The following is a 13808-nucleotide window of genomic DNA, read 5'->3' on the forward strand; positions in this document are numbered from 1 at the left end:
GTAATTTACTAAAAAAACGAAGACATGCAAAAGAAGACAAATGTTTAAGGCTACATGGGGTTCTGTTTATTTTTCCTAAGTTTTATTATTGGTTAATAAAATACTTGGCCGTTTACTTATTGCATTTCTAATGAGGATGTGGTAAGAGTGTTGGGTGGGCAAAATGACACTAGAAACCAGCCAGGTAACCTCGAGGCCAGGATAAAAACACAAGTCAGAGAAAAGTCCAGATCCTTCCATCTTACAACAGCAAACATTGTTTCCTTGCAATAAAATCCTGTTTTCAATCAAACACTTTGATTTTCATATGGGGTCTTGGTGTGTACCTCCAGCTTGTCAGCAGGAAGTGACTAAGGTGGGGTACATTGTCCTAAAAAATGCCATGTATTTTTAATAGAAAAGAAAAATATATGAATAATCACACCAAAGAGTGTTAAATGTCACTGAAAATGTATGTATATGCATGTGTGTGTGTGTGTGTGTGTGTGTAAACACAAAGCAGGAATTAATTCATTTTGCCTAGGAATTAAGAAAAAATGGGCAAGCTGCTCCGTATGGATTATGATGGAATTGGGGGGGGACATGGGAGAGAGAGGAGACACTATGGGCAAAGCCACTGGCCCTGGCATGATTGGTGAGGGCTGGGAAGGGTTACAGACATGAGAATGAAAGCAAGCGCAGACAGTTTGGGGCCAGATGGTAAAGGATCTTGATAAGGAATGATAAGGATGATAAGGTATCATCCTTGATGATGATGATTCCTTATCATTCCATGATAAGGAATTTGGACTTTACCTTATACTCATAGTATTTTAAGAATTCTAAGGGAATGTTTTAAAATATTAAGAATGGTAGTAATGTAGGCAAAGGATTGAAGGCCATTAAAGTCAGGAGACCATTGGAACATCCCAGCCAGGGGTGATAAGGTCCTACACTGGGGATGTGACCTTGGGGATGGAGAGGAAAGAGTCTTAGTTAAGTGTTAAGAAGAAGCAAGTGACAAAATAGAGGGATTTAGCAGAGGAATTGGTCAGTGTCCAGGAGGACCATGATGAATATAAGACTAACAATCAGCTTGGTGGGGAAGACACTGAGTTCTAGGTGGAAATGTTGGGTGTGAGGGCCTGAGAGGACACCCTCTATCAGCTGGGAATATGTGTCTGTGATTTAGGAGAAAAGGCAAGGCTGGAAAGGAAGAGTTGTGAGTCATTTGTGTGGGATTTTGTGTCTTGTGTTCACCATGACACGACCTGACATATAGTAGACATCCCATAAATACTAGAAAAGAAATGGATGGGACTTCTGGTTTCAGCCCTGACACACAGAGTGCTTAAAGGTTGTCACTCCCATCCTTAAAACAAGAAAAAGCTGATGCGAGGCAGCAGCATTCCTGTTTTGGAAGTTTCCTTAATGCTTCTTTGCCTTTTGCAAAGATATCTGTTTAATTTGCACAAAATGCTAGAACCATAACACTCAGGATCTGGATCTGTTATTAGTTATACCGCTGTTACTGGAATAAAGAGATGCCTGCTACCTTTCCCACAATACTTTAGAACGACAGCAGGGCAGACTGAGTTGAGAGACCTGGAAACTTCACAGGGCTGTACCCCTAGCTGGGTGTCCTATTGAACAAATTACTTGACCTTGAGTTTTCATTTACGTTATAATGGCCAGAAACAGGTTTAATTCCACTTATGTCCTCTGACAGACAGCTAATGGCTTCCCGAAGGACAATGATGAGAAGGATCTTGAAGATGAGTCAGGACAGAGCTGGTAACAGTCCAGTGATTGATTATTAATGTCTGCCACAGGTGAAACACCTGCCGCGTGTTTGCCATCCTCCCAATAATGAACTCCAAGGGCCCGTTGGCTCTAAAACACTAGAAGTTTTCAATTTCTTTAAACCAATACAACTTCAATCATAGTTTTTAGTTAAAAATAATTATTTGAAGACAATCAGCATAGATTTTAGTTTTTAGGTGGGGCCTTGTTGCTTCCACCCCACTGTTGGACACCAGGATTTAGACCCGAATAAGGAGCTTGTCCCTGCCCTCACCTGGCTCCTTGCCGTGGTCCTCAAAACTTTTAGGAACAGTTGTCACTTCTTGGGTTACTCCCCACTGTATTCTCCCACACCTCCCCTTCCTCACGCTCTCTCCCGGCTCACTTAGCTTCTGCCTCTGACGGGGCCGCCTCCCCCCTCCCTGGGGCGGCCGCCTCCCCTCCAGCACAGAAGGAGGAGGTGGCCTTCTCCTCTTCCAGCCTCCTGCTCTCTCAGGGACCTTCTCCATCCACTACTCCCTGGCTGGTCTCTTTTCCCCCTGCATTTAAACATGCTCTAAACTAAACACCAAGCAAAATTAAAACCCACTTTGGCCTCCTCCTCCTTCCTCTGTGGGTTCAGTATTTGAAACTCTTGTCCACATCCTCCTGTCCCGCACCACTGCCTCTCCCCCAGGTCCCTCAAAACTGTCTGATTCCCGCCTCCGTGGGAAACTCTTATCTCAGAGATGACAAGTTCTGCTTCAGACACGTGGAGTCGGAGGTGCTTGGAGGACACCCACACGGACGCGTCCACCAGGCAGCTGGATGTGCACGTCTGGAGGTCAGGAGCAAGGGCGAGTTTGGAAACAGGAGGCGAGTTGCAGCCACAGTGGGCGCCAGCGTGGCCTTGGGGAGAGACCCTGGAGCAACACGTGACACGGGTGTGACGGCATCTGTGCCCAACCGGCCTTCGGGGACAGGGCGGGGCAGGGACTGAGGGGTTCGTCTTTGCTGATAGAGTTTATCGCTTCCTCTTCTTTCTTCTGCATCTGTCTTGCTCGCGTCTTGCCCGCTCTCTTCATTTCCCAAAGAACCCACACTTGGCTTTGTTGATTATTGTTTTCTGTTTCGTTAGTCTACTCTCCCTGTTATGATTTCCTTCCTTCTCATTTCTTTAAAATCATTCTTTTCTATTTTCTTTTATTGAAAACATGACGATTATTTTCATATTATTTTTTTCTAAATAAATTTATTGAATAAATGTAATGTTCAATACTTCTAGCAACATCTCAGAAGCACTTTCATAATTGTTCATTTCTATTCTGTCTTCAATCCATGACATTTTTAAGAATTTAATTTATGCATTTTAAGAATTTAAGTTAGTATCCAGATATTTTTTAACATTGTTTTATTGTTGGTTTCTAATTTAATTGCATTGTGATCAGAACATTATGTGTGTGGCAAGGTTTTTTGATCATTGTTAAGGTTTCCCTTTGTGACGTAGTCTGGTTAATTTGTAAAATAAAATACATTATTTTACTTATAAAGAATGTGTATTATTATTGTATTTGGTATAAGATTCTATATCAATGATATCAATTTTGGTAACTTTGATTTTCCAATCTATAACCTTACTAACCTTCATTTTTTTTGGTCTGCTTGATCTACTAGATAAAAGTGGGTTCAAATTGCCTACTCTGTGGATTTGTTAAATTTGTTCATTTCTGTCAGTTTTCCTTTATTTCTTATGAGTCTATATTGTTGTCTGCATATACTCTTATATCTTCTTTATAGTCAATTATTTTTATTATTATGTTGATTTCTTCTTTATCTAAATTAGTATTTTTGACTTAAAATCTGTTTTTTTCAGTTAACCTTGCTATAGCTTTCTTTTGATTTGTTCTTCTGTCTCTGCTTTCCGTTTTCTTTGGGGTCTTATTCTTGGTCTATTTCTTGCCATCAACTTACAGCGAGGTTAAAAATATGTAAATACAATCCTCTCCGTTTATTAGTGGAGTTTAACCATTTACACTTGTTATGACTAAGAATGCGTTTGGACTTCTTTCTCCCACCTTATTCTGAACTTGCCGTGAAACATTCCTTCCTATTCCCCGTTTCTGTTGCCTGGTTAGGTCAGGGGTCAGCAATTTTTTTCCTGAAATGGCAGGCAGTGAACATGTTAGGTTCTGTGGACCCAGGGGCAAAAGCAAGTATTTGTGATACTTATATGGCAACACAGAATACAAACTTCCACGAAAATTTACTGATGACATTCAAGTCATAGTATATAATTACAACAGAAAAAAAGTGGAGAGCAAAAAGCTAATAGTCCTATATAAGTTTGTTTTTTCTGTGCACTTTCTGGGCACATTTCTTTGCCACAACCAAACATGATTTAATTAACTCATGACGGGCAAATGGCTTTCCCTGCTTGGCTAAGAAAGGAGCCACTGGGAAGCTTACTCTGGTTGCAGCCTCATTTTCATTTTCTTACTTTTGTCAAGAAATTCCACTGTGGTGAGACAGCCTGTTTTAAATTTTCTAATTTTCCTCACCATGGCTTTCATGAGGAAGCAACGTCGTGATAGGTACTTAGTCCGGTAATGCTGATGTATAATATATATCGCGTGCTCTTTTAGCACCTGCGGGACATTATTGTATGATAAACACAATGTTTCGCCATATGATTTGGTAACAAAACGATCCACATCTACTGTGCCTTAAAATTGCAACATTTGAGGTCCACTTTTTTCTTCTTGTTTCGATATAATTGGTACCAGGAAATCAAAGTCATGGTCCGTCGACACATGTCGCCCTGGAGACGCTGTGCCGTAGCCATGTCATTGTGTCATAGTGACACAGTCCTATTCCATTCAGGATTTAACTGTGTGTGGCCAGGAGAGAACCACGTTGGTCTCTAATGCGACTACCCACCTCTGTCCCTGTAGCTCTGAAGCCACCAAGGATGGCATATAAACAAACCCACGTGCTGTGTTCCTGTAAAACTATATTTATGGGTGCTGAAATTTCAATTTGATAAAAGTTTCGCGTCATAAAATATTCTTCGTTTGAGTTTTTCTCAGCTATTAAGCAGTGTAAAAACCACTCGCTCATGGGCCACACAAAGACAGGTGGTGAGCCGGGGACGATAAATCATTCTGACTCTCCTGCTGCACGGCTTGTGTTCTCTCCCGTCTGGAAGCTGGACGTTGTATTCATTTAATGATCTCCTTTAATTTCTAAAATCATATCTCCTAAGTTATATTTTTAATAATGGAGAACAAAGTTAAGTCATATTTCTATTTTTCACGCTATACCTACTAAATTATATTTGTTTGTAATAACGTCCAAAGTGAGCGGCGTTTCCGTCCTGTATCTGACCTTTCCTGGGCGTTGGGCACAGCATTACGTTCTCCGGAGCAGAGCGGTGGGACCAAGAATGCAGCCTCCTTGGACGTCTCTGTCTATTATGTAGGAAGGAGATATAGGCACTTTGAAGTCACACAAGCCTGGCTTTAAAGTTTGGCCTCTCTCCCTGCCCCTTTGAGCAAGTCACCTAACCCCTCTGAGCCACGGTTTTCTCATTTGTAAAGCTCAGCTAAAAACACCTACATGAACCATGAGCTTTAGGTAGAAATCACCTGTATAAAATTCTGCTCTTAGTAGGCACTCAACAAAAGGTCCTCATCACCCTAACTTTACGCAGGCCAGTCTGGTGCATCTTCGAAGGGCTCCTTTCAATTGCAGGGGTCTGCGTTCCCAGATACGAAACTCCACTCTAAACTTCTGCTTTCTCTTGGAGATTCCTACTCAGTCTGTCGTGTAAGAGCACTTACGTACAAAGCACCTGGGCGCGGTCGCCTCCCACCTGAGCATCTCTGTTTCTCAAAGGCCACGGCACCGTGTCTGGTTCTGCCAAAGGCTGGTCTGGGGGACGGTGAGACGCACCTGACGTCTCGGCAACCCATCATTCCACACTAAGTTTTGCAGAAAGTCTTCTTTACCGCGGACGCCTCATTAGGCCGGCAAGGGGACTTTGATGGGCTACAGGAAAGAGCCCGTGTGAAATCTGAGCTCCGGAGTGGGGTCCCTACTGACAGGTCAGAATGTGGAAACATCCATCTGGCTGGTGACTTGAAAATGTACGGCTTTTTCCTGTTATAAATCTCATTTTAATTTTGTTCCTGCAGTGAATGCACAGATATGGTTATGAGTACAAATAGGCTCACATATTCAAAGCATGAAAATAAAGTATTCCTGGCAATGATGACAAAAATAATCTTGTTAGTAAAAAAGGATTCTTGTTGTAGATTTTTCTATCTCTTATGTTTCTTATATTTCTTTCATGTATTATATATTCTAACTGGGGCATTGTAGAAAAAATTAAAGCAATAGTAACTGACCAAAAAAAAAAAAAAAAAAAGACTAGAAGCACTATTTCTCTTAAGAATTGTATAACAAATGATTCCTTAAAAGTTTTCCCCCTTCCCTCCTTGTAATTTTTTTCTTATGTCGCATTATTTAAACATGCCACAGTGTCTTTCATTTCCCACATTTAAAATATATGATGTGGTCTATTCTTTTTAGCATAAAGTAAAGAATGAAGAAATGGAAATAAGCAACGTAAATAAAGCAAGGAAGCAACCCTATTTCATTCAGGGTTACAAGAAGAGCATGAAGAATTAAGCTCCACACTTTTCAGGAATGCTGAAACAGAAACCTTTCATTAAAGTATTAATTCTGCCCACTCCAGAAGTCCACCTCCTCCTCCACCCGACCTGCCCCCAGGCTTCTCAGAGTTAAGTGGTCTCAGCCCAGCAAAGCGGGGTTCGGTCAAAGGGAGCAGAGTTACTCGGTTCAGGTGCGAAGCTAATGTGCGCCTTAGGCAGAGGCAAACCACCGGTGCGTGCAGGTCTGAGGCAGAAGGACAGGTGATGGATTACTGGGCCGGATTAGGGGCTGGGAGACGGGCAGACACTTCTCCACGGCAGCAGAAATTGTTTCTGGCATGCGCGTTGTCCCCCCTCCCATCGTTAGCCTGGCTAAGCTCCTTCTTCAGATTCTTCCGGCCTGCTTGGAGCTGAGCCCTGTCCTAGGTGAGCGGCTTCAGTCCAGGGAGAGCAGGGGCTGGGGAAAGGTGATCTGGAAAATGCTGGGGCATCACTGGCCAATGGCAAATCATCTTTCAGGTAAAAAGAGACATATCTGACCACTCATCAAGGTGTGACCACTTAAGTGTCAGCCTCGATTCCTGAGGACATAGTTTACACTATTATGATAGCTTTCATGTTCCAAGTGAAACTTATATGGAGTAGGCAAACCTTACGGCCTCTCTGTCAACTACATCTCAGAATTTCCCCATCCCCCAGCTCCCGCCTGCTGGAATCTTCCAGCGAGGAGTGCTTAGCAACGTTACCTCCTGAGCTGTGTCTCATTCACTGTTGCATCTTCCCGGGTCCAGCAGCAGGCCTGGCCCTGCGGAGGGAGGAACAGACCCATCATAGGAAGCTGGGGGGGCTGGGTGGGGATGGAAAGGTATACGGAAAGTTTAGGATGCAACTGTACTCAGGCATGACTGTGCTCATTCATTCATTTATTCGTTCTGCCACCACCTGTCTGCACGCTGCCTGGCACTGAGCATGCACTGTGGGACAAGGCAGGCAGGCCCCTTCCACACAGACCACAGGGGAAGATGCAAAAAGGTACTTGGCTGTTTTGGGGTGGTGTGTGATACATCCAGGGGCCTCGGGGACACACAAAGGGGATGTAACCTGGACCTGGATTGTCAGAGAACAATTGCAGGAAAAGTGAGGTCTCTTTTGGGTCTGAGGGATGAAGTGAGAGGGGAGAAGTCAGGGTAGTGGGCTGGTAGGTTCCTACTGACATAGCTCAGTGTTATCTGCGGCCTCTGGGTCTGAGCCTCAGTTTCCCCATCAGTAAAGTGGGGATAATAATATATGCTTCACTAGGTTGTCGTGAAGGCTTAAATAATGTGCACTAAGCATCTAACAGAGTCCTTGACGCCTTGATGTTCAATCTGTCTGATGGATAAATGGGTGAGTCGTGGGTAGAGAAAGGCAAAGATTCATAGGTTTAATTTGCTCTGGATTAAGGCAGGGACACCATTCTGATTTTTTTATGAAGGTCTGATTTAATATACTATTCATTTGCCCTCCAGGAACCAAGTGAAACTTAATTCCAATTCTTTGTGTTCAGCCACTGATGAAAGCTGACCTAAGAAAGTGGTTTGTTGCAGGTGCCAGGCAGTTAGCCTTGAGTACTGTTGATCGGCAAATTTAAATTATGTTAAGAGAGGAAGAGTTCCCCAAACTTTAACCCACAGAGGCAGGGAGGCACCAAGGAACCCACACCCAGGGGTCCCAGGAAGGGCCAGCTCGGGTCATTCTAGTTGCCGTCTCCTGTCACCCCTCAGATGATAGATCTTCTAATATGAGGACAGGTTTTAGGTCAAAGTTCCTAAATGGTGTTGTGGAGAAGTGAGCAGATTGGATCTGCTCCAGCCCGGGGCAGTGCGTAGCTGCCCGCCTGAATCACAGCGAAGTTATGAAACTGAGGAATCAAGCAGACACCTCTGACATTAGCAGAATGTGGAAAACACAGTGAGGTGTATTCAAAAGACACAGGGTGGTATTTGTGCTTACAAGTGAGATGGTTTATATTGACCTGATCTTGAAGCCATCATTTTGGGGCCAAACAGCCACATCAAGCCTGTAGTGGCTCGTGTGTCCTTGTCTTGCCATGCACGGAGGACCATGCACGGAGGCTCCGTGAGGGCGGCAAGAGGCCCCGGACTGAATGCAAAGCCAGACACAGAGGTGGCACTCAAAAAAAGATTCATTTTATGAATCGCACTTTATTAGGATCTATGTCACTCAACCTCCACTGCATTCCATGATGTTTCCCCATCTTCCTCTCCCACCTGAAGTCAAATCCTGAATGCAAATGTGATGTTTCCGCAGTATGATTTGAAAACACTTTGCCTTTGGGTGTCAAGAAGATGTGCTCTATTCTATGGCTTTTCCTTACAGGCTCCCAGTCGACACAGGGCTCGTGGTGTGTGTGTGTGTGTGTGGTGTGTATGGTGGGCAATGAGCACGCGCAGGTGCACGTCTGAATATGGGCCATGCAAAGGTCTCATATGCATCTCTGCTCTCATCAGATGAGGTTCTGGAGATTATTTAGCCCTTTAACTCAGTTTTTCTTTCTGCAAATGGGGATGAACTTTAGTTTCCTGTTTCACTGAAAAGTTATAGTAATTATTGTAATGTTATTTCCCTGAATGAAAAATGCCACTTGATTTGTCAGCCCATTTTTCTGAAAGCTCCATTGATAGTCAAATCGTACGTTGCATTTTCCCACTTTTGTCAAATTTACGTAGAGAAAACTCTTTCCAAGTTTCCTGCAAATGCAGTCTAAAGTGAAGATGTTGGTGATAATGGTGGAATTCTTACATGAACCAGCATTGTACATGCAAGCTACATGTATTGGTGTTTATTTTAAATATTTTATTCTATTAAAATAGTCACAAGAGATTTTTTTTAATTTATAAACTATGGAATTTCTTTTCCTTTTCTGGCCTTTTTAAATCGTATTACATTTGGGGAGTGTTTCCGCAAGAGAGAGTATGGGTTTGATGTAAGTTTGGTAACATCATCGCCTCCTAGACACCCTAGCACATGGCTCACCTGCTGGTGAAGGTAGCAGTGGAGACTCCACACTGAAGTTAGGAACCACTGCCACCAGGGCACCATGAAACAGGGCTTAGGGACCAGACTGACCCCAACTCTTGGCTTGTTCTAGCCTTCTTCCCCAGGCCTCCCTCCTCCCTCAACCTCTCTCTCTCTTTCTCCCTGGCCCCATTCTTCCTGGCACCTCTGAGGGAGAGACAGGAGCTCTGTGCTCACTTCCAGCACCAGAGGCAGCCAGGGGCCCACCTGGCAGGTTAGGAGTTAACCAAGGAAAACTGCAGGGCGGCGGGGAGGAAGCCGGGTCTTAGGCTCTGTAAAGGACTTCCCTACTCTAAATTAACAGTGTCCTCTCTGCTCTCTGCCGCCTGCCCACATCTGCAGGGAGTGCCAGATGCCACAAAGACTGGGGTCCTTAGGACCTTAGGGACATACTGAGCCCCAAATCCCTCTTCCCAGTGACTGTGGGCTCCTTGTCCCCCACAAAGATACCTTCTCAGTAAATAGGAATGGGGGGGCCGGGTTAAATCCACACCAGCTGCTGCAGCTAGAGCTCCAGAGCTAGCATGCAGGGCAGCTCCCGCCCAAACTGCCGGCAGGAGGAAGGGCCAGAGGGGAGAGAGACCAAAACAGTGCGGCAGCCTGGCCTGCCTGCTGGTAGCATTGTGCATGTGCGGGGTAGATGGGTTGAAGAGCAAACCTGCACCCACCCATAACTCCCGGGATGGCACTACTCCCACGCTGGCAGGTCCTGGGGAGGCGCCTCGCCTAGGCCTGGAGCTGAGTGACAGGGAAGGGAGCTGACATTCCCAGGGACCGCTCCTGCCCCGCACCCCTTCTCCCTCCCACCATTGGAAAGTTCCAGCCATTAGAAAGTCCCTTCTTACAGGGGGCCCAATCCCAACAGTCCCACGTCCCCCTCACTGCTCGCTCCTGGACCACCTGGCCCGCACAGCTGCTGCCGAGCTCCCAGCCGCAGCCTCCCTGGAGCACCAAAGGAAGGCCCTGAGCCAGGCGGGCCAGGCTGGGCGGAGGTGGAAAGGGGGGGGGTGCCCTGGGCCGCCCTGGCAGCCCACCTGCCTTCCGCCAGCACAAGAAGGCTCTTCCGCCAGGCTCCTCTCAGAAACGCTGGAGCTGAGCGCCAGCCGGGCGCCTCTCCAAGGCGGATCCCTGGACGCGCAGGTTCCAGCGGCCCAGGCGGGCTGCACCTAGACGCAGAGCAGGGGGCACGCCCTCGCGGGGTCTGAACCCTCGCCCGGGTGAGCGGTGCGCGGCAGACGGCCCCCGAGGCCGACGGCCGCTCAGCTCAGCCGGCTCCTTGCGGCCCGGGGCACTGAGGTTTGCTGCGCCGACACGCCAGGCTGGCACCAGGGGCAACGCGAGGCCTGAACCCAGCACCTCTGCACAGGGCACCCGGGCCAATCTCCTCCAGCCTCCTCTCAAACTTCGGTCCCTTCCCTGCTGTAGAGGAGGCGACTGACGCGGAAGCCAGTGGCCGCGGTCTGGCGGGCAGGGGCAAAGCCAGGCGCAGAGCCAGGGACCTGGGGACGGTGGGTGGCGACCGTCGTCGTCGGCCTCCCGAAAGCAAAGTCGCCCGCCAGGCCCCCGGGGAAGGTGCCAAGGCCGCCTGCCAGGGCGCCCATGGCCGAGGCGAAGCTGGAGAAGCAGGCGGCGGCCTCGGGCGCGGGCGGGGATGGCGAGGCCTGCAGGTCTGGGGACGCCACGCCCGGGGGCTCCAGCGCGGGCGCCTTGGCTCCTCCCGGGCTCCGGGCTCCCGAGGGCGCCGCCCCGCTCGCTTCTGCTCTCCTCTTCCTCTTCCTTCGGAAGTTCCCGTTGTCAAACATCTTCTCGCAGTTTGGGTCCAGGGTCCAGTAATTGCCTTTACCTGTAGAAGAGACAACCCGGTTCAGAAAGTTTGAACTTTGACCGACCGTGGCAGTCAATGTCAGAAGGATCCCCCCACTGGCCCTCCCAGAGGGTCATGAGCCCTCATCCCCACCCCAAACCCTGAGGTGGCACTCCATACCAGACGGGCTTCCACAGCCAGACTGGGAAGGATTTGGGTAATCCAGGAAGACGGAGGAAGGAACCCCTAGGAAATTCCAAGCCCCAGTTAAGTTGAAGGCTGGGATGGTCCGCGGGATGCAGCCCCCTCCCAACCCCGAACTCCACCAGGCGTTCTGCCCGTGGGGTGGAGCGGACCCCGCCTGGGCTCTATGCAGCCTCCAGCACTTTCCAAATGGGCGTCCATCCAATTTGTTTTGCCCATCCTTGGGGTAGGCATTGTCGCCCCATTTTACAGGGAATGGCCAGAGAAGTTCACTCCCAAGGTTGCCGTTTGCTACTCTCCAGCTTCTTCCTCCGAGGGAGCGAACCGAGGCTTAGAAATCCTGCGCGCAACTGCCATCTAGGAGCCTGTCCCTGGCCAGGCACATCTCTTCTCCCCTTTTCTCCCACCTCAGTCTCCCCAACTCTGCGAAGGACTGGGCAGCCCGAGTGCCTGTGGCCCGGCCCAGCGGCGCGAGCGGGCGCGTCGCGGGTACCTGGGTCGTTCTCGTCGCGGGGCACCTTCTTGAAGCAGTCGTTGAGCGACAGGTTGTGGCGGATGGAGTTCTGCCAGCCCGCCCTGCTGCGCCGGTAGAAGGGGAAGTTGCCGGCCACGTACTGGTAGATCTGGCTGAGCGTCAGCTTCCGCAGCGGCGCACTCTGGATGGCCATGGCGATGAGCGCCGAGTACGAGTAGGGCGGCCGCACCAGCCTCAGCAGCTCCTGCTGGCCCGAGAGGCCCAGCCACGCGAGGTCGGCGCCCGCCAGGCCGCCCGCGGCGCCGAGGAGCTGGCCCGGGGCCGCGTAGGGCAGTGCGGACCCCGGGCCCGACGCGTAGGGCGCGGGGCTGAGCGCGGGCGGGCTCACCCACAGGCGCGGGCCACCGCCCGCAGCGCCCGCATCTCCTCGCCCGTAGTCCGGCGGGTGCGCGGCGGCCTGGGCCTGGGCGTGCGGGGTCGAGCAGGAGCCCAGGCCGTCGCAGTACGTGGCCATGTCCAGCCGCTCCCGGGCCTGGGCCGGCGGCTCCGCTCCGAAACTCATGGGTGACAAGTTCAGCTTGGCGGCCGGCAGCGCCCAGGTGTGGCCAACCCGGCCCCGCCCTCCGCACTTTAAATGCCGTCGGGCCGGAGCCCTGGGAGAGCGTCTGGAGCGAGCCCCTCCTCGGCCAGTTGGAAGAGCGAAATCCCCCTCCCCGCCTCGCCTCGGGGTCAGTTTCTGCCCCGCCCAGGTCCTGCCTCATCCTAGACCTGCCGCCTCCTCCCCGGCGGCCGCTGCGCGATTCCTGAATCATTCGCTGCCTCCGGTAGGGTCCCCAGGGATCCTACAGACCCAGCCTCCTCTGGCCTCTTGGACCCCGCTGCTCCGACTACCTTGGTCACTTCCATGTCCCATGATCGTGGCTGGGGAGCCCCGTTCAATGGGCTTCCCCTTTACTCGCCAAAATCCGCTTCCCTGGGGCCACTGTGTTACTGGGGCCACCGGGCTGGGCGTGGAGAGCGACTGCACTGCGCAAGAGACCGCAACGAGGCGTGGGAGCCGCGGCGCTGGGGCGGCGGGGGCGGAGAGCCGGAGGCCTGGTGTGGACAGACGTTGCAAGGTGGCAGGATGGCATCGGCACTTAAGCCCGGGGAGTCTAAGACCCAGCCGGGCTCGTCCACGCTGTGGCCTCGGGCACGGAGTGTGGAGGGCTGCAAAACGCTTTGCTGGGTGTCCAGGGACCCGCCCCAAACAGGGACGTGTCTGCGGGGTGCCAGACATCAGCTCTCAGGTCCTTCTGGGGCGGCGGGGTTGCGGCTGCCCGGGTTCTCCTGGCTCCTCACGGTGCCCAGCTCTTGGCTTCCGCTGTTTCCAGGCCCCGCCAACCAGCTCCCCGGCGCCCAGGTGCCCGGCGCCCCGTCCACGGGCTGCGCGGGGCTCCGCAGCGAGCTCCGCCCGAGGCTGACGCGCCACGCTGGGCCTGGGTATCTGGGAAGAGCTCCGGCTTCCCCGCCTTGGACTGCAAGCCACCTACGCGGAGAGGCGAAGGTTTTGGCTTGATGATCAAGGCTCAAAGATAAGGAGATTGCCCCCTGCCATCCCCGCTACCCTCCACCCCGGCACCGTGACATTCACCACCTGCAGTGTTAGAGCCAAGCCCGCAGAAACTAGTCTGCCCAGGCACTCCCTAACGTTACCTGGGGCTGTGGATTGCCAAAGCGAGTTAATTTCAATTCATTTAAAAAACAAAAGGTCCAATCCTCCCTGACTTCCGGCGGGGGTGGGGGTGTGCAGGCCTGGCCAGTGGAGAGAGGA

General features: G+C 50.3%; 1 protein-coding gene across 1 annotated transcript; it reads right to left on the reverse strand.

The window, feature by feature from the left end:
• Window positions 1-10909: 10909 nt before the first annotated feature.
• FOXI2 (forkhead box I2) lies at window positions 10910-12509 on the reverse strand. Its single transcript, XM_012781241.2, has 2 exons — window positions 12014-12509; window positions 10910-11355 (listed from the first exon to the last, which is right to left on the reverse strand). Exons 1-2 carry the CDS (start codon window positions 12507-12509, stop codon window positions 10910-10912), a joined length of 942 nt encoding a protein of 313 aa, XP_012636695.2.
• Between the last annotated feature and the right edge of the window lie 1299 nt (window positions 12510-13808).

The sequence above is a fragment of the Microcebus murinus genome, chromosome 14 (assembly GCF_040939455.1).
Source record: "Microcebus murinus isolate Inina chromosome 14, M.murinus_Inina_mat1.0, whole genome shotgun sequence".
Taxonomy (NCBI): domain Eukaryota; kingdom Metazoa; phylum Chordata; class Mammalia; order Primates; family Cheirogaleidae; genus Microcebus; species Microcebus murinus.